Source organism: Scophthalmus maximus, chromosome 14 (assembly GCF_022379125.1).
Source record: "Scophthalmus maximus strain ysfricsl-2021 chromosome 14, ASM2237912v1, whole genome shotgun sequence".
Taxonomy (NCBI): Eukaryota; Metazoa; Chordata; class Actinopteri; order Pleuronectiformes; family Scophthalmidae; genus Scophthalmus; species Scophthalmus maximus.
In genome coordinates, this window is record NC_061528.1 from 15,313,578 (window position 1) to 15,335,003 (window position 21,426).

The window sequence follows — 21,426 nt, forward strand, 5'->3', positions numbered from 1 at the left end:
AACCAGGAAATGTGAAGTGTATGTTAACATTCCTCTTAGTTTCTGAAAGGATTTAGATGCGGCGGCAGGAAAAGCCTGGTGTGACTTGATGCCTTAGGAGTGGGTGCCTCGCCCTGATCAGATAAGAGTAATGGAAGCGAATGAAAAGACCCCTGTCCCTGATGGCCGCGGAAAAATGGATGTGCTCCCTGAGGTGTACCTCTGGTATCATCCACGCCCGTGGACACAGATTTATTGCCCATTAAAAAGCTACACTGAAATGTACCTCTCAAAGCGGCGTGTTTATCCTGTTGAGGAGACCTTGTAGGAAACGAGACGAGACGACCGCGAGCGCCGACAGACTGGAGCCGACTCGCTGTGACAATGTGCTGTGAGCCCAGTTCAGATGATGTTTAATGCCGTAGAAACCTAAACGGATCTTTACAATTTCATTTTAACAAAAGTCAACCCCCTATTGAAATCAAATATTCCAAAATGAACATTTGTACTTACACTGTACACACACAGCACAGCAGTGCTCTTATTTCTATTTTACAGGGGAAGCATTCAAACGGGATTAAGCAAGCACGGAAATCAACGTAGGTACAATTTGCAAGGATTACAAAAAATGGAACTCAAAGCAATCTATGACTAGTAGCAATAAATATGATTATCTACACGATGCCGCTGAACAAACACCGAAAAATAAGCACCAGTATACTCATTGATATATTTCTCTCTGGAAAAAATGAGAATAAACTGACATCATTTACTCCGAAGCCATAATTAAACACGTTAAAGTTTTAGAGTTACACAATAACACACAGCAATTTTTCACAAAGGAGCAGAACTAAAACATCAACATGGATTCAACTCTGATTTGAATAGTTCCTTATCATACACCTCACCACACATGGAATTTGACAGGGTCATTTACAGCAGTCGGGGAAAGGCATGAGATACAGCCAATAAAGTGACGGACGGAAATAATTGCCATGCGATTAGTCGGTGCCCCGGACTAACCCCCGGATGTGTGCAAACAACAGCTCATGGCATTCAACGCGTTGACAGTGTCTCGAGACGAGAAACCTTTTTGAAATGTGTTTTTTCTCCTCCTTTGTTTCAAGTCAAAGCACATTACGCCGTCTACCACGAGACTGGATGTTATCCACGTTTTACACCAAAGTTGTTCGGTTTAAGCCTGCTGTACAACTGGGAAATGTCTGACATTTTCCAAAAATTCCGTAGTCCCACTTCTCATTAAAATTCCAGACGGATTCTCTACTTTTGTCTTTTTCTTTTCTTTCTTTATTTCTTTATCCCCCCCCCCCCCAAAAAAATTTTGCTTTCGGTGTCTCCGCTCTTGTGGTGTTAAGTAAATGAAATTTCCCAGGCTAATTAAAGCCTATTAAAGACAGGTAATGTCAGGGCTTGTGGCAGGACCATGACAAAGTGCTGATAATTGTCTGCCAGAGTCACTAAATCCACCTGTCCTCCAATTACCCCCCCCCCCCCCGCCCCCCGCCTCTCCTGACACATTAATCCACTGCGGGGCTCACGCGGCAGGCTGATGCCTCAAAGTGCATCCAGCAACCACAGATGTAATATCCCGGGCTCGTTTGGCGCACACGTGCCTTATGATGGTTGTGGCAGAAAAACACGACACTTTTTTCTTTTTTTTCTTTTTAAGAAGCAAACGAAGGCAGCGTACATGGATACCTACACATGTGCGTGTGTGGCGATTGGTTCACCTGTGCTCTGTGGTCTGCTTTTGGATCAGATTTGTTGCATCAATTCATTTTGCCTTTTACAATTAGGTTCAAGCGCATCAATTCACCTGATTTCAGGGCCTACAAGAGACAGATAACAGAGATAACAGATCCCGGTTGCGAGGGCGTATTAATTATTCAGAGCTACTTGAAAAAAAAAATTTTAAAAAAATTTCACATTAATCAACCCTAATCTGAAATGAACAGAGACTGTCCCGCCTGTGTTCCGTTCACAGGTACAAATGGACGTGGGCTCGGCTTCGAGGACAATGGAGGGATCATTTTGACTTGGGTAATATCTAATTGTATGCCCGGATGAGTAACAAATCGAAAATGTCTCGGTATTGTAATTATTAACATGATTCAAACTCGTGTAATATTTCACCCCATAAGCGACTGTTTTTAATGAGGCGGGGGAATTGTTGGATAGCATCAATGGCGCGCTGGCAGAGAGGAGCCAGCTCTAACGCTTCCGATTGAGAGGCTGCGCCGCCTATGGCCTCGCCTCGGAGAAAGCATCTGGACAACACGCTAGTTATACGTGCGGTTTGCAGAGGACATGTGCTGTGGTGATGGGAGGAAGTCACTCAGGGTTGGTGCAGCAAGCTCTGAATCCCAGGTCAACCCCCAAGACCCCGAGTCCCCGGACACCTAACTATCCGACCTGTCTTACGATAATGCGGCGAATCCCACCCCCATTTTAAGTTGCACCTCCTGCAGCACGTCGCAGGTATTTAGGGGCTCTGGGACGAGGAGCTTAGAAGTTGACATTTACATTATTTGAAGATAAAACTAAAGGTTGATGTGCACTGGCGACCGCTATAGGTCATCCCGTGGAGGAGTACGGTGTGTCACTATGGTAGTTGTAGTCGGGGCATACCTTTTGGACCAGTTTAAAGTCTACACTGTAAAAGGCTATATAGATGCATATGACTTTAAAGGGCTTCGAGCACAGCCAGGACACGTGGCTCTGCGTCTGCTCCTGGTAGCACACCTTGGACTGGTGGGGGCTGCACGGGGCCGTCTTCTTGTTGCGGTCCGTCTTCTCGTACTCGATGCGGCAGTTGAATGATTTGGTGTCTTTGGTCTCCAGCGTGGACTGCTGGGCGATCTCGAACTCCACCACCTTGGAGGGCGGCACCAGGCTGACGGACACGTTGCCCTGGCCCGTGGAGTTGTGGCGGAAGTAGACGCTAAACGTGCCGTTGCCGTGGTCCACGATCTTCCCCGTGATCAGCAGGTTGAGCTTGACGGTCTTGATGTTGGAGTGGAAGTCCCCCCACCCAAACATCTTTTTGAACTTGCCGGTCTTGACGATGGGCCTGCGTTTAGTTCTGGCCTGTGCACCCTGAACATCTGTCTGGTTAGATAACCAGTCCCAAAAGTCCTCCATGTTCTGTAAATATGTTATTTCCCGCATGTTGCTCTTGAACCCGGGGGAGCCCCTGGCAAACAAGCGCAGGGGGTTGAGGACCCGCGGACTGGCCCCCGTGGGAGAAATCTTCTGTTCATTATTACCGTCTCCCCACTCGATGAGCTCTGTGACGCCTCCGTGCACCTTCCTGCATGTGACCTTCAGGGGAAACAGAGCACAATGACGGCAACATTAAGTGACACAAAAAACACAGATGCAATGTTTGCAGTTTGTTCACAGAAATGCTCAGTGTTGTTCCCACGAGCTGTGGTGGGACAAGCAAATCGGGCACGAAATACCATTAAATTCAACGAATCACAGCGCTGTCCACACGCGGTGATGGCATCGTGAAAAGGCCACAGCATGAAATGATCAGCACTACAGGGATAAAAGAACAGCACTTAAGAGAGTGAGGGAAAATAAAAAACCGCCATGAATATGGAGTACCCACTTGTTTGACAACTTTAAAGATTAAAGATTTACTGTGGGAAACGCTAAAACACAGCAAAGGTACCTTTGGGAGAAAAAACAAAATCTTTGGTAACTAAAGCTTCACAAAAAACGACTTGAAACAGACGCTGCACTTGAAACAGACGACTGAAGGAGTGCTTTGGAAATATGACATTGAAATTACAGGAAGTTCAGGACGGCCACTTGATCCCCTGGCACAATGAAATGTACGAATTTCCTTCTATTATCACACCCGCCCGGTTCTCTCTGAGGTTCCTTCCTGTTCAACTGTGGTGGGAGGTGTTTGGTTCATCTCTACATTATCGTAAGGCTCCTCTGTAAGGAGCCCTTGAAATCATGCGTGCATGTATTTACAAAAAAAGCAATATGGGTTCTTCCAAAAAAAAAGGAAGAAAGCAAAGGAAGAGGTGCTATCTTCTATGCATATTCATTTTCTTGCCGAGAGCAAGATGGAGGAGATCATTGCCAGTCGTGTGCTTGTGATAATGAAGCTGTAGCCAGCACATACTTAGCACCTGAAAAAGAAAAAAAAGGCCAGCAGCACCTCGAAAGCTCGCCTCCCTTCTGTTTTTTTTATTCCATCACAATGATAAGCTTAGCCGACTGTCTGCTGGAAAATAACTACTCCTGGAAACGTGCAACTCCATTTTGTAACGTCTTCCCACCCGCAACATTTCGGTGACAGTTCGACTCGGACCAAACCATGGGAGTGCCGACGCGACGAGCCTCACGCGTCTACACAGCCGTTAACAATTGCGTGTGTGTGCGTGCGTGTGTGTGTGTGTGCGCGTGTGTGTGTGTGTGTGTGTGTGCGCGGCTTCACGGCAGCTGGCCTCTGCGGTGCAGAATGTGAGTGGCGTTGCCTGGGCTGCCAGGATGGAGGAGAGTTAGAAGATGAAACAATCTTTGCAGTTATGACCCAGAACTGTGTGTGTAGCTTTAGTTCCGGAGTTTAGTTATCCATACTAAATGCAATTGTCTACATTTGCTACATGAATCCCTGAGAAAATGTGACACAAAGTGTCTGAATTGCATGCGATGAAACTACTCTTTCTGTACTGTAACTCCTCTGCCCATTTGAGCTCCAAAAGAGCTCATATTTGCATAAAGCTTCTGGTATTTTAGGACGACTTGTCAGATTACAAATGGACAAATTGAAAATCCCCTGAGCTGAACGCGAGCCGGTCCCAGGCCAGTGATGCTGGTCTCACGCGTTCTTCCGTGCGTATGAACTTTGGCTTGTGACGGTTCCCAAACAATGGAAAGAGTCGGCCTCGGCGGTGGTGTGGCGTGGTGTGTGTGCTGGAGTGTTAATCCAGACGCAGCAATGAACTCTGATCCCCGCTCGTACCTCCGAGCCTTTTTGAGCTGCGGGAGCGGCTCCTGGTCCACTTCAGATAAAGCTTTAATAATTCACGGCAATGAGCTTAGCTGGTTTTATTAGTAATTAGCAGTGCCGGCTTTCCCCCGGGGCCCGGCTGCGGGGATCACTGAGGGAAGCAGATGTTGAAAGCACAGAGCGGCGGCTGTTTGAGTTCTCACCGAGCCGCCGTGCACTACTTCCAAACTAATTATAATCTCGCTGTAAGCCATAGCTGAGGCACACGTGTACAAAGCCAACAAGCCAGGTCTGTCTGCCACAATTTGTTTTGTCACGCTCACATTCTCGTAAATTCCCCCTTTTTTTGCCTCCGTCCGACGCGGAAAGTGCCGCATGCGCTTTAGCGCTGTGTCGCGTGGGGCCTTCGCGCTCTGCGCCGCGCTGCTCGCGCCCCAGACGGTGGTGCCGCGTGGATGTCGTAAGCGGAATTGGATGGCTACCTGGACGTGTAATGTGAAATCAATGAGTCGCCCACGGACAGCGAGCCCGGGCCCATCTATCAGCCTTGTACAGTGCTTAATTAAGACAGTGACTCTCCCTGTAAACGTGGATGAATGAGGCAACGCGGTCGTAATGTCCCCGTGTGTAGCTCACCGCAGTCATTTAATCGGCCAATTGCAGTGTCAGTATTCCCCACTGATGCCGCCACTTAGTAACACCTTGTCCGAGCTCAGCTGTTAATTTGATCAGACCATTGCGACGCCACAATAACGGCCGATGCCGAGCGTCCGATTTTTCGCAGGGCCGCGGGCCCCCCGGCAAAGGGACACTCCTTCGCCGCTGTGAGCGGGTACGCGGCGCTCGTCTTTCGCAGCTCGCAGGATCCGCTTCGCGTGTCGCCGTGTCGCGGGGATGAAGCGAGAAAAGCGCTGTCTTTCGTCTCAGGTGAGCTTTGTGTTCTGGGGTGGTTACAATGGAAGGGAGAGAGGAGTAGTGAGTATGACGAGCGACTGGGGGGGAAATCGCTGTGACAACAAGGGGATCAGCAAAAGGGATATGTAATGCTTAAAATGCCCCCGAGAGAGATGAAGCACTGGGAACGCAAAAAAAAAGCCTGCGCTGACACACGGGGCTTTGGTTTTTCTCTCGCTCCTATGCGCACACACACACACACACACACACACACACACACACACACACACACACACACACACACACACACACACACACACACACACACACACACACACTAACACGCTTCCTTCATTAAGGCGGAAGTTGTTTCTCTCGAAAACACACGAAAAGAAATCGAGGGTGTTTTTTTGTATAACAAGATGATTTTTTTTTTGGGGGGGGGGGGGGGGGCAAGCAAGGTCTGATGAAGGAGAATCCACAAAAGCTTAATTAGGATTTCTTAATCGGCGCTGCTGTGCTAGAGGCGTTTTGGGGCGACTTGAAACAAGACATTATTATGATAATAACGGCAGACTCGTGGAGCTGGAAACACCACCACCTCATTTCGGCGGCAGAAAAAAAAAGGAGGGGAAAAAAAGGCAAAATGACTAGTGGCGAACGTCGCGGTTGTGCGGTTTTCTCTTCTTCCCTTTCCTGTGAGTCCTGAGCCAAGAAAACCGCCGAGCGGCGCGTGAACCTCACCAACCCAGAGCAGAGATGTTACTGTCATGTTCCCAAGCATGCGGTATACCCAGCTGCCGTATGAAGGTGTAGTGATACAACAGGAAGCGCCGAGGCGTTGACGAATGCTGTCAGCAATATTCCGGTACATATACGGAATGAACAAAAAAAAAGCGACTCAGGTGTTTGTTTGTGCCGTGGCTGCTCATGGCTGATATTTCCTGTGAAGCTGTACCATTAAGTGTCATGCCTACAACACATTCAGTTTTTCCTCCCTGGAACAACACGTTGATCTCTAAATATACCGTATGTTATGAACAATTCACAGTTTACAGTTTTAGCGGCTGGCAGACTGAGATTTCTTACACATAACCGTCTGCAAAATCACCCTGTCCAATCATCCTGGACACTGCATTTCTTTTTTACTCAGGTCAGTGTATAATTTCAGGAGTAGTTAGATTTATGAGAAATTGACTATTGGGCGGCTACCAAGAGATTTAAATTATCATTTTAAGTTGAACCTGTCTTGCTTTGCAGATAACAATAATACACCATGTTATGTTTAATTGTAAATATAAAAGGAATTTGCGCAAAAAGTCAAAAATATAAATAGATAAATACATCTTTGCAAAAAACACATTTAGAATTATGTGTAATATTTTGGCCATGCATTGGTGTTGTCAATATTACACCAGGCTGATTTACTGCTCTCTACAATATGAGAGCAGGGCAGATAGAATCTGCCAGTTTGAGCTTATCGCAGATTTATTGGTGTGAGCCCATACGTCGTCTGACAAAATCACTATGGAAATGACAAAACTTTGCTCGCAGTCACTTATAAAACGGTGTCAGTGTTCCATTGGATGTCCTCAGACAGTACAGAAAAATGACCAACTTCAACACATATCTTCATCACAGCTCCAAATCATGCTTCCCTATGGGAAATTATCTTATTTTCCCATGCAGTTATGTAAATAAATAATATTGGCCACGATATCTTAGTCAGGCGTTTCTTAAACACTCCAAAATTTGTATCAGCAGCAGCCTCAAGTAAGTGTCTACATATTATGCAATGAATTTGCATCCTTAGTTTGTACAGTTGTATGCAAAAGTTCAGGCATCACTTGGCAAATTACCTAATTTGTTGATTTCTGAAGGGGGAAATAAGTAAATATAGCCTTTTTTACGCAAACAGACAAACAAGAGAACCCTTTAAATGTTAATGCAGTGCTGCCTTTTATTCTTATTAACTTAAAAAAAAAACTGGGCAAAGAACAAAAAAATGAAACGGTGATTGATGCATGTGCAAACATTAATTCTTCTACTTATAAAGCACTAAGAACTTCATCAACTTGTTCGGGCCCTAATTGACTCATCAGGACTTGATGAAGGTCAAGAATTGCCAATAGAGATTTTTCCACTGACGTCAGAGTCGATAAATTCGCCATAAAGCGTCGGAGGCTATAAAAAGGTATCAGCTTGACTATTTTGCCGGACAAAAAATGTCAGTAAGAAAGTGGCAGCGAAGGGTAGAGCTGCGGAAATCGAGTTAATATCTGACTGACCGAGAACATTGCAAGATGAACCTTGACACGCCTCAAACCTCCATATGATTGTTAGAGAGCTGTAGCGGCGGTGCGCCGCTCCCCTGCAGCGTTCAATGCGCAAACAGGGTCTTCATGGAAGTCATTAGACCAAAACCCCTTACCTGTGACCTCGTCAGAAATGTCTACTGTCTGAAGAAGGCAAACAAGGCAACATCCGGATAGACGGGAGGCATTTCAGTTGTGTCTGGGGGAAAAAAAGGAAAACCTTCCCGAGCGTCAAGCTTGGGGGTGGAATTATTCCGCCTCGGGGCGTGGTCGTCGTGGAATGGGTTCCACTCAATATCAGCATCCATCCGAGATGCAAAATGTCCCGCATTCAGTCCGGGAAGGCACAAGTGAAGACAGCAGGACAGTGGTCCAAAACAAACCTCATAATCCACCCCTGCCCCCGTCGTCCCCTGACCTGACCCGACCTGAACGTCATGGAAAACCTGTTGCTAGATTTTAAAACACGCTGTGTAAACGTGCAAAGCAGCAGAACTTAAAGTGACCTGCAGGGAAGAGTGGGTGAAAAATTCCTAAATGAAGAATAGAGAGAATTTTTTTTTTTTGAGGGCACTACTTAGCACTGACTCACTGACTAGTGTACGTGCCATAATTATTTTTATTCAATAAAGTCTTGAAATAAAAAAGTAACAGTGTATTAACACCAGTAACACGATGCGTGGTTGCAAGTGTGCGAGCTTGCCCGGGGGGTGGGGGGGGGGGGGGGGGGGGGGTTGCGTGAGCAAACTTTTGCACACACTAACTGTGAGTGAACCGAGTGGAGTTTCCTTAAAGTACTGTACATGCACTAGTCTGGTTGAATCCGAGAACAAATGCACGTCATATAATGACATATAATTAAGGCAGAGGTGGCCAAATTATGCATCTCGCGCTTTGAATCTCATTTCGCAAGCATTTGCTCCTCGAGATATTTATATTGCATTATTTTATTTTTTTAAATTCTACATCTACGTTCCTCGGTTGTCGGAATTAACAAAATATTGTTTCTGCAGAGGGGCTTCCTCTGCGTCTAAAGTCGTGACACAGAAGGCCTTGAAGAAAACCCCTTAATGATGCGTGAAATCTGACATTAAGACATTAAATTGCAGGAGCTGCATGTTTCTCCTTTAGAATACTACTATTCTCTCCACCACGCTTCTGTTTATGTCCACGTTGACTATGCGTTGGTGTGTGAAACTGATTGTATTTGCGACTTTTGGAATTTTCAATGTTCTGGCTTCTCAAGGACATTCCTGGCTAAACGAAAGATTGATAAAACATGCACAGCTGTCAGCGCTGTGGAACGACGATCATTTGTAAAGATAGAAAGAGGCTCCATCCTTACGGCGCCGATACTGCATATTTGACTTAACCGTGTGTAAATCAATACCATCCTGAGGTTTTTAGCGGCACTCGCGTCCTGGCGGCGGCCTGAGCAGCAGCACGCGCCACACACCGAGTCGGGGGGTGAACCGGCCTCGGCATTCATCTGTAATGAGCATTATGGAGCTGGCTGTCTGCTTGTCCCGTGGGTCGACGTATCTTTTAGAGGCCTGACATAAAGGTAATTGCCACAGTGACCAGAACTAGCCTCTAGAAAGTTATTAAGGAGCCGGTGACATCTGGCTTCTGGATCGTCTGAAGAGATGCCGTTAAAATGCATTTGCAGCGAGCAGCCGGCGACATTGTGCTCGGCTGTGATGGGCTCTGGGCCGCGGGCAAGGCTACGGTGGTGTTCTGATGGCATCGATGGAATCTGATGGAGTCGCTCTAAAACCTGGCACTGCTGACTAGTGACCCCCCCCCCCCCCCCCATACACACACACACACACACATGATCAGAAGTCTGCTATTCTGTTTCTTTTTGTCTCTTTCTGTCGTGCTCTCTGCATCATCATCATTACCTAGGTCCGTGTGTCTGTGTGCTTTTTCCATAGTTGATCCCCCCCAACCAGCACATAAGGTTGGGATATGCGTCTGGGGAAAATTGGTTTCAGACATCTTCCCCACAATAAACAAAATGGGCAATTAACCTGCCCATCGGCGCGAGCGGCGCCGTTCCAATGACGCACTCCACTGTTCTTCATGGATTTATCTGTGCAAATTGACCTCACTTTGGTGGTGCAATTCATTTCTCTGCTAATTTCCTGTGTCTGAAGCTTCATTAACTTGATGCGCTTCCGCCTACTGAAAAATCTGGATGTCCCACGGAAATGACGCCGGCTTCACCACCGCCTTTTCCGAACACTTTCCCCAACCCCAACACCTGCCATATCAGGAGCTGCTAAGCCGGCGCTGGTGGCATCCGAGCACGGATTGCTGCAGAGCCAGGATTGACCGCGGCTTCTTGCTTTTTGTGCGTCTAACATGACAAGCTGCTGCGCTCACATTAAAACAATTCTTCGCCTGCGATCCCCCTGCCCCGCATCCTTCCCCTGCCATCCACCTGATGTTACAAGGCATATCATTTGTAATGATTCACACACCCAGAGTCGGTTCAGGGAGAGAAGGCCCCGGAGGCGCGCGGGCAGCGCAGAGCGAGAGTCGACGCGTTGCCGAAGAATAGATTGGTGCTCTGATCGCTGGAACAGCTTCACGCTCCAGAGCCATCACTTTTAATCAGAGGCTGTCCAGGGAAACACATGGCAGGCACTTTAGCACTGTGGTGGATCGCAACAGCAAATCCACACCAGGGGCACCTTACCAATCACAGACGGCCACGGTGAGGGTGTGTGTGTGTGTGTGTGTGTGTGTGTGTGTGTGTGCATATAGCATGTCTACTACCCTCCAGTATAATCCTTTAGGCCATTACCACCTGACCTCTGTGAGAACGAGACAGACTACAGCCTCTAATATCTCCACACTCCTGCTAGAGATCCCGTATTGAATTTGTGGATTAATTCATCATCCAACATACTTGAGATTATTTCTGGTGAATATTGAGGGCGGCCAGGATCTAATGAACAATCTCACTGCGCCCACTCCTTCTTTTCTTGTTACATGTTTTTTTGATGCAGTACATCATATGCGCAATAGTTAAATGCATGTGGTTGTGTAGTGGTCATGGCACCGTTAAACAAAGCTTGTTGTCTTTTTAGCAGTACGGCCTGATGATCAGTTTTATGTTTTCAGATTGGAGTTACAACATTAGCAAGCATTCATCTTACGCTCGTGTCCCGGAGCAAGGCCCTGCGCGTCCACCACGCTGTCCATGACCTCTGACCTCTCGCACTTTCCACCCGCCCACTTTCCTCTTCGAGAGATTAGAAGAATGCAGACACAAACAGATGTGCTTCTACTGGGCTCTTATAGTTATTTAAGTGCGGGTGCATTCAAACAAAAATAAACGGCGTCTGGGGACCTGTGGCTAAATATCGTCAGACTGCTCGCGGTGTCATCCGAGGCTGCTCGCGTTCTATGATTAGCATAAATCGCATGATGTGAGTCATTAGTCATGTTTATGGAGTCAGTGTTTTTTTTTTGTTCTTGCTCAATGACACAAGCCCTCCCCCCCCCAGCAACTGACGCGGCCTGGAATGATGCCTCACCTCACCTTTAATGCAGTTTGTCAGACTTTTATCTGTGTTGGTACTCTTGTATGGGTCTTCATGCATTTCCCTACAGGAAGCAAGCCGCTGAGCTGCGCTGATCACACACACACAAATACCTCTTGTGCGGCGCGGAAGTTGCCAACACACCAATGTAGAAACGTGCTACAGCGTTTCCAAATAATATTATAATTATTATACAGTTATCTCCAACCTTACTGACATGTTTGGATTCTGATGGGCGTCAGAGTCTCCTGTTATATCATCGCGTATACTTAGTGGCCCCCGGCCTTTTACAGCTGGTAACATCTTTAAGGTTACATGTAACCTGTATCAGCCTTTTCTTTGTTGGGCAAGACAAATAAGTGTCAGTAACAGAAATGGGTCCGACTCCTAAATGTCCATCATTGCAATTTTTCTGAACCAAGAGTCACAGATTTGATCTAAACCAGCTAGAGCGTGACAGGGAACTGCGTTCATTCAATTATTTTTTATTATTACTTCAGAATGAAAGCCATATTGCCCTTCTTCACTTCCAGGCTGAAGGAAATGAACATTGATTGTAATATTTACTTATACTGTAATTTGTACATGCTCTCAAGTGTGTTTTATAGTGTTTGGGTTCAAAGATAACCCAGTACAGAGTCGGTTTGTTATTTATTACATGTTGAGATAAATGGGATTTGAAGGCTGATGCTAAAATCAGCGTTGTGACATCGAAGCTGCCGATAGTTGCGCTGCTGAACTGCAGCATGTTTCAAAATTAAATTTCTAAATGTGAACACCCATACACTCCCAAGGTGTCCGTCCCTATACTACATTTACCAGGTGAGAAAAAGCCTCTAAAACAGTGTCCGGGACTCGAGAACTGTCCAAAACTCATCTTATTACTGTACAGTAATGAAGTCGTAGGGCATATTTGAATAATTTCCTCGAGCAAAACTAGAATATCACACCCATACACACGTATGCATCTATACTTATAGATGCAGAATATAATTATAATAATGATGATATATATCTTTTTTTTTAATAGGTTTTCTACGCAAAACCTTAAGCAGTGACAATTGCTTTCAAATGAAATGACTGGAATTCATAGAGGCAGTAATATTAGAAGTGCTAAGGTAAAATACAAGTACTATAAAATGTAATTCAATTTAACCAGCTATTTGCAGCCACCCCCATATCTATTTAACAGTTGTAGAAATTAAATTCTAGTGTGCAATAGAACTGCAAATGAATAGTAAATTCACACAGCTGTAACTCTGGCAAAATAAGACATTTATGAAGCAGAAGATGAAGTAAGAAATGTTTGTGAATATTTACAGTTTGATCCGAGTGTAGCACAAGGAGACAATAAAAAATGTAAAAGTCTAAATAGTACTGCTACATTTTTCGCCTCAATTTGAAATAATATGACTCCAGGCAACTTGTGAATTAACAGCAGGAGATCACAGACCTTTTATTCCCCCCCCCCCCCCCAACCCCACCCCCACCCCCACCGCTTGCGATGGCAAGGCCCAGGAGGTGGGGGGCGGGATGTTCGTGAACATGGCTCGGGACGTGGGAAATTTAACATGCAGCGATGATGTCAGGTGCTCAGCAAGTGTTAACAATGATCCCGCCCGGCGACAGGCGGGGAGAGTGAGTGGAGGCTCTGGGACGAGAGCCCCCAGGTAATCTGGATGCTAGTGATATCTTACCACCTGCCACATGTGACGGCACTAAAGCCCCGAGCACTTCACTTTTAGACAGGCGTCACCTTTCAACGCATCATCACTTTCACAATCCCATTACATGGTCAAAGCGCCATCTCCCGCGCTGGCTCCTGACACCCGCGGCACAACTCAATACGTCCGATAGCAGGGATTCAGGAGGACAAGACCACAGAGCATGTTGGATTCGGCGTAATTATCATTCCCTTGACCAGCTTCTCACGCCTAATGCTTTGTACAGCCACGGTTTCCGTGCTTGCGAAGCTCCTCGGCCAATACTCGGAGAGGCATCGCGTGTTGTTCCGTAATTACTTCTGCCCTCGGGGGCCCTGTTTTACTTTTCATCTCAGGGAGACATCATCTGAATGTTTCTCTCACTCGCGGTCTTTTTACCATTGTCAATTTTGTGTTCAATTTTGTGCTCTTCGTCTCCCTCCGATGCGCGCTTAATTCAAAACTAATTCGAAACTACTTTTCTGCTCGATTTGGCTCAGACGTACGTCCGCCGCATTTGACAGGGAAAGCGCCTCTGTTCGGCACAGCGGACCGCGGCGCGGCCGATTTCACAGAAGCGGCTCCCTTTGAAGAAGAAACGCGAGTTGGGGAGACGTCGCCTCATTTTCCTCTGAGTAGCTCTGAAGACAGGTACTTCACAAGAAAATATACAAAGACAGAGGGGAGCCGACAGCGCTTTGTTAGGGCTGAAAATGACAAGCTGAAGAGAGAGAGAGAGAGAGAGAGAGAGAGAGAGAGAGAGAGAGGCCTCAAAGCCCAGAGGAAGAGCAGGAACTGGGAATAATCAGCAAAGAGATTTATTGTAGTTATTCTAAAGCCCCTCGCACTTTGCCTTTTACAGGAAAAGCAACGCTGTTTTAATTAAAGAGGTCAATCATTTCTCCTGCGCTCTGACATGTAAGTGAGATTGCCGATTTTTCCAACAACCAACCAGGTAGTAATTAGGGACGTTATATGTCAGGAGCGGTTTGGGAAATATGAAAGTGTTCAACTGCGAGAAAAACTTTGCTGCCGTGCCTGCTAGAGCGGTGGGCCTTTGTGCGAGTTCGGTGGTTCGAACGTGAGTGGAGGATTCACGGCGGCGACAGGAACGCGACAACCCTTGCATTACTGTGATTGAATGGAAGAAACCAAAGTGCCCGATCTTCACATTTTGTTGCCGTGAACAGACACGCAGGCAGTGAGAGCTGCTGAACGCCTGGGGGTCGCGCATCAGAGAGCGCCGGGGGTCTCTCCGACCCCGCCGAGCGGCAATGACCACGCCACGAGGCGGCGGAGCCCTCGGATCTGACGCCGCCTCGGGCTGCAGAATCGCTCCATAAAAATTCACAGCTGTGGACCAAGAGCGGGAGACTCCACATCGTATTAAACCTAATGTTTTTCCCGCGCCAGAGCCGCCGGAGTGGGTGTGACTCCTTGCGCGAGAGCTGCTCCGCACTTCACTTGGCTCTGAACAGGAGATGCTCGGGGGGGGGGGGGGGGGGGGGGGGACCGTTCCGCTCGGGAGGGGGTTGACTTCAATCTTAAATGGTCCACGCGGGGGCCGGCTTAGGGTTACTGTCAATGCAAAGGGCAACCGTGTCACAGCTATCAATCCCTACGAGCCCCTTTCTCTTCATCCCAGGACCTTCATCATGGATTTATTGTCAGTATTAACACAATAACGACTGATGATGAAGAAGAAAAAGGTCCCCCCCCCCCGGGCTCAATACAAGTCAACACAACGTGGGAGTATAGCTGCAACATTTGAGGGATTTCACCTGCGGCAACGCAACCTTTCCTCGAGGGGTCTGAGACGACACGTGGGCGGAGGACAGCAAATGCCACCGACGGTATTGTTTATTTGGGATTATGTAGCCAAGCCCTCTGGTTGGAGAGATTGTGACCCCAATATGAGCACAGATACACATCAGCACCATGTAAGCTCCAAAACGATTCCTGGGAGTCGGCACATGCATACAAGGCCCCTTTGCTCCGTCAACCCATGTTTAATCACCGCCACAGAAATTTCTACTGGTCTGCCTGACATTTCCTCTCATATTCTTCTCTCTCTCTCCCCCCACCCACTTTCTCTGGTGGGTTTTTGAAGACTTAAGTTCCGCTCTTTCTTTCTCTCTCTCTCTCTCTCTCTCTCTCTCCTTTTCGTACAAGGCAAATCCTGGGAGAGGTTGATGTGAAGACCGGGCAGAGCGGGGATGTGAAGAATATAAACACAATTTTTTTTTTTTTATTGTCCAGAGGGAAAGAGGGGTGGGGGTGGTGCAGGGGGTTGGGCGGCTGGGGTCTGTAAAAGAGACGAGGACCTTATCACAGCCCAGCAGCTCTGTAATTCGCTGCCATGATAAAGTGGCAGCGCGGAAAACCTTACAAGGCTGGCACAATCCAAAGACGGATTAGGTTTTTCTGACATAAGCTTCCTGAAAAACTAATCAATCAGCCCATGCGGCATTATCAGAAGCGTGAGATTAAAGCGCTGCTCCTAATCCCCCCCCCCCCCCGAACCACCACTGTACATTTTATTACACTTCCCAGTGTTATTTGCCTTTAAATATACAATAAATAAATAATAACAGCAAACCTAATTGAGCATGGGGAAGGGGAAAGGGGTTAAAGAGCCCTCCGAGAGAGGGGGTTTACGTAGAATGTGTGTTTTGTTACGAAGACAGGGATAAAACTGTTGTCCTTGCCAGAGCCCGTTTCGACTTTGAATAGAGCCTCACTGTCTCACTCCAACACTGCGGAGAAGAAGAATTGTAAGTGAGAAAGAAAAAAGAAAAAGAAAAATCCTCCGGCAGAATTTTAGAACCATATTAGCAGCAAAAAAAAAAAAAAGAACCAATCCAAATTCACTATTATTTATTTCTTTCGCTCAGCAGTGTTTCCTCGCGGACGACAGAGATAAAGTACGAAGTGCTCCGCTGCAAATAAATAAATAAATAAGTAATTATGCGTTGAGATGAACGCTAAACCCCTTGGAGAGATGACTTGTAATCCCTCGAATCGGCGCACATCAAAGTTGCAGGGATGAACTCCGGGCGCGCAGTGGATCCGGAGGACAAGGCTCACGCAGCTTTTTTTACGCGCAGCCCGCTAAGCTTTGTCTCCTTAATGCGTCACACCTCTCTATCAAGACGCCTGCTGCTTCTCGCCTGCTCAATCTGACCCCGGGCGGCGTTCACGCTCACACAGATTGGCAGCGGCACTTTTCGTATACCGACCCTCTTGGCACGGGCCGCATAGGTGTTTCGTCCTGACATGATGTCGCTCTGACGATAAAAGGTCAGATGGACCTCAGCGTCTTTGCATGCTTTAATGTCAGCAGCACTGAAAAAAACCAAGGAAAGATCTGCAGGGCTCTCAAGCCATCTACATTGTTCTGCTGTCATTGCGCAGAGGATAACTGCAGCAGATGTCACGAGGAAGAATGGCTTCTCCCAGGACGACTCTGACCCTCTGATTCGTCCCTGGGGTGACGGCACCGATGCCGGAGGCCGGGGACACGTTTTCACCGTTTTGATTCGTGTCATGAGTGTCGACTGTATGGCCGCCAAAATACAGACGGCGAGGAGGCGGGGGGATGTGTTCGCGTTTTGGTTTTGTCACTCAGGAGGATTTCGGGCCTTTGCTCCGGACACTGAACCTCTGATTAAAGCAAGAATTTTAACCTTCCGTGAAAAGAGAAATGGCCATCCTGCGTGGTTCAGTTGTCCCGTGGCACCATTTGTCGCCCTGGACTTTTAAACCTCGCAACTTCGTCCCGTCAGCCGCAGGCGTCCTTCCAGTTGTATTTCAAACTATCCCATGAAGCAGACATACTTGGGGAAAGGAAGCCCAGGGAGTAATATTTAATTCTTTTTACTGAGCGTCAGTCTGGTACTTAAGCATTCTTTACCCTGCGGATGGTGGGGGAATACTGATAAGGGCCAACGTGTCTGTCCCCATTCAGACAGCAGCGAGTCTGCTGGGAGGGAAGTCACCGAGGCCTATGGAAAGAGCCTCTCCAGGGAGGCAGTCTGTCTCTCCCTCGCTCTCTCTCTCTCTCTCTCTCTCTCTCTCTCCCCCTCTCTGGAGGCAGGGGTCCCAATAGGCACAAGGCTGATTGCAACAGCAGCCGGAGCAGACGGCACTTTGCCGCTCCATCTGCACAGTTCAGGGCTATCTTTAAAAGAAGCCCTCTTTGAGGATAGCGCAGATGTGATGAACGTCTTCAATCGCATGGCATTTTCTGCTCAGGTGCGATCACGGCAAGAGCCCGTAAAAAAGCGAGGATGATGACCACGATAACATCCACGCTGTATTCAACCTTTACATTCCCCTAAAGCTTGTGAGGTTTTTTATTTTCTTTTTCTTTTTTTGAGGGGGGGGGGGGGGGGGGGGGCTTATTCCTGCAATAAAAACAGAATTAGACTGCGGAAAGATTATTTCCAAAAGCTTAAGACAATCTATATCTGGTAAATACTAATAGTTTCTCAGATACTCGGGGACGGGATATAAGTTATCAAGGGGGAAGGGCACAGGCCATGGAAGCCTGTGAGTACCGCAATTTCCACCTATTGTTCTCAGTTGTCACATCATTTATTTATTTTATATCTACCCCCCCCCCCCCCCTCTAGATGATACGGTTGTCGAGGCTTCAACACTTACACCGTATTCATGCCTGGAAGCAAAAATAAATTAAAACGACTGTTGAAGAGACACAGTTGAAAAAAAATGATGAGATAGATTTTTGGTTTTGTTGAGCCATGGGTGATAGACGCAGGATACCTTTCTCATACTTTAAAAGATGACTTTTTTTTTTTTTAAACAACACACAATGGAAATGAACTATAAACTTAACAAGCTTGTCCATCCACAAATAGTGGTTTTAACAACATCAATTCAACTTCTCAAATATGAACTGTGCAGAACTCTTAATTATAATGATGTAATGATTAATGTAATGTAATGTAATGAAAATAATTTAAATGTTTTGTGTATTGTACAAATATCTCTTATCTAAATGAGAAAGATGAAGGGGTTCAAGGAAAAAAAAAGTCACAATGCCACATTAGAATAATAAGTTGGATAAACGTCTATTAAAGAAATTACCTGTATCTTGGGTAATAAATTAAATATCTGCTGCCAAAGCTGGAGTCTGTTCTTCCAAATTAAAAGCAGTTAGCTAGAGGCTGATAATGACTACTTTTGTTTCTAAAAAATACAGAATGGGCTATGGAAAGAAAATGCTAAACAATATCTGTGGAAGTTTTGAGGTTCTTTGAGATTAATAGCATTTCACTAAAAAAATATCGGCAAGTTCAGGAAAATTAAAAAAAAACAAGCGTTCTCCCTGTTAAACTTGATGAAGCTGCCGATGACACGTGCCAACTAGAATTCCATGCCGAGATTTTAAGTGTATTGTCATTTGGCACTACACCTGCGGATTCATAATAATAACTACATTAAAAGCCCTCGGACATGACACAGCCTTGTCCGTGTTTGTTTTTGTATCTGCTGGCACTCGGAGCCTCACCTGGTGCAGGAGGAGCAGAAACAGGAGCGTCTGCGGGGCACTCATCGTCAACGACTGCTCGACTTATTCAAGACGCGCGGCGCGTAAATCCCCTCTGGAAGAGTTGGAGAGAGGCAGACGCGCGCGCCGCTGAAACATCGCTGTGATCACCTGCGAGAGAGATGCGTGTGCCAACCCTTATTAATCTTTTCATTCTTTTGGAAGGGCCGCAAGAAAGTGCCCTTTTCTTTTTTTTTTTAAACAATGGAACTTTTCCTTACCGTTTTCCAAAAGGCAATACCTCGCTTAGTTCGGTCGCGCTGCTGGAATCGCCATTGTTCAAATCCACTCTGGGCAAAGAGTCCTAAAATCCTCTCAGGATGTTGAGTGAATGTTCCACGGGGGGCCGCCGGCGACTCTTTGGAATGTCTCTACAGACAGTGTGTGCATTCAGCGGCTCAGTTGGAACAGCACTCCCCCCCCACCCACCCGAAGTTGCGAATCAAGCCAAACCTATAGATACAAACCGGCGGGGCTGTATTTCCACCCACTCCGACCGCAGCATGCGTTAAAGTGGTAGCCAAGTGGAGCCCGTGTCCCGGCGCCTGTCCGCTCCTCTGCGCGCTCCCCCTCAGCTCAGCTCTGTGCAGGACTTCAGTGCGCAAAATCCTCCGCCGTGCGTCTCCGAGGTCGGCGCGCATCCATGCACGCGACAGTCTGACCCAGAGATCTATACCCGCCGCATCTCGGAGACAAGTGTGCGCACTGATGTCACTGTTATCAGGTTTTCTTTTCTTTCTTTCTTTTTTTTGGGGGGGGGGGGGGGTTCAGCAGCACGTCCACGTTTTTAACCCTGTGAAGGCGCAGAGACGCGCAGGCTCACTTTGTACAACTAGTTTTTCGAGCGTATGTAGCCACGTGGCTGCTTGGCAGATGCTTGTTGAAGGTCTGTAGAATTATGCCAAACTGTTACATGACACTTTAAAAAGAAAATAGCATATATGCAAACAATGACTTGCCCCTTTGGAAACACAACCATATAGTGGCAGGGCAGTTTGAATCATGCAAGGACAAGTCACACAGTGTGGCGTATTTATTCACCAGAGGAGCGGCTGACGCAGCAGTCCTGACCAGACAGCGCGCACGGCCAAAGGTCAAACGATGACTTGTGTGGCTGTACAAGGGCGACATGGTGTTCTGCTGTGGACGGCAGGCCTGTGTAGGACTTTAGCGCCACCATGTGGTGACACTCGAAGGCCCCAACCTCACACGGTTCAGACTTGGCAGTCGGTTCACCTGCAGATGAAGTGGTTCATTTTGTTGTCCCTGAAACTTCTTGTATAGTTTAAACAGTTGTGTACTAAATAGGTAGACCGATAGATACTTTATTTTTTCCCAAGCTGGGAAATTCCGGTGTGACAGCAGCACGTTTCACACAGCACACTTTAAAAATATATACAATAGCTACACGAATGAATGTAAAATATACGAATTGGAAAAAAATATAGAGAATAAGTCTGATACATTTAAGGAATTTACATGAAATATTAACAGTGGAAATAGTGCAGTAGTATTATCAGTTACCATTAGTGTGCAGAGGAACATGGTGTTATTCATGTGTTATGTTCAGATGTTGTATAAATGTTTGCAAGACTAATTGGTCTTTTTTATTTTACACACATTAAGACTTTAATGGCGGCGCGAATGAAGTCTTAGTTTTGGTGCAGCACAGTCAGGCACAGTATAAACAACGGAACACGAGAAGAGCAGTTCAGGACAAAGTGTCGCAGAGTGAACTGCTGAGCCAGTGATCAGTCCAGAGAGCAGGTATCAAGTTTCCATTTCTCTCTTTCCTATGCCACAGCAGACTTCCAAAAACTTTACTCCCATTCACAACGGGCATGAGACATGCAGGATGTTTGACACTGTACTTTTCATGGTCGATGATGATGGTTGCTGCTCGGCACTTTAGTGAGGCGAAACAAACTGACGTGCAGAGAGAACAAACTGGTGAACAATACCACAAAACAAAAGGAAAACATTAACTTCTAACTATTCTGGGGTGTTACAATATTTGGGCTTGGGCACCACCATCTGGCTGAACAGTAAATCACTACATAGTTTGGCCGCAACATCAAAACTACATTAGTTCCTCATTAAAGGGGCTGTTTTTCATTTGTTTTTTGAAGCTCTTCAGATGCCACACGTTTCTCTTGTTTGAATCTTAAATTAAAAATGACTGTGAAGATTTTGTGAGAAATGCACCCTTTAATGTCTTTAAATAGAATAGTTTGAATAGATATATATCGCTTATACATATATAACCTTCGATATATGATAGAAGGTCCAAAATGCAAAGGTTTCCTTTGCAGTACAGCACACCTCTCGTCACACAGTGTTTACAGATTAAGCTTTACTGTCGTCTGTCTCCGAGAAGGTTGCAAACACAATCAAGGCTGGCTGCTTACAACATTCC

At 46.5% G+C, this 21,426-nt stretch overlaps 1 protein-coding gene across 1 annotated transcript; it reads right to left on the minus strand.

Moving 5' to 3' along the window:
- Positions 1-358: 358 nt before the first annotated feature.
- Positions 359-19,740, minus strand: nxph2a (neurexophilin 2a). Its single transcript, XM_035604704.2, has 4 exons — positions 19,478-19,740; positions 19,232-19,381; positions 18,972-19,121; positions 359-3,321 (listed from the first exon to the last, which is right to left on the minus strand). The coding sequence occupies exons 3-4, from the start codon at positions 19,014-19,016 to the stop codon at positions 2,575-2,577; spliced, it is 792 nt and encodes a 263-aa protein (XP_035460597.2). The 5' UTR covers positions 19,017-19,121; positions 19,232-19,381; positions 19,478-19,740; the 3' UTR covers positions 359-2,574.
- Positions 19,741-21,426: the final 1,686 nt, after the last annotated feature.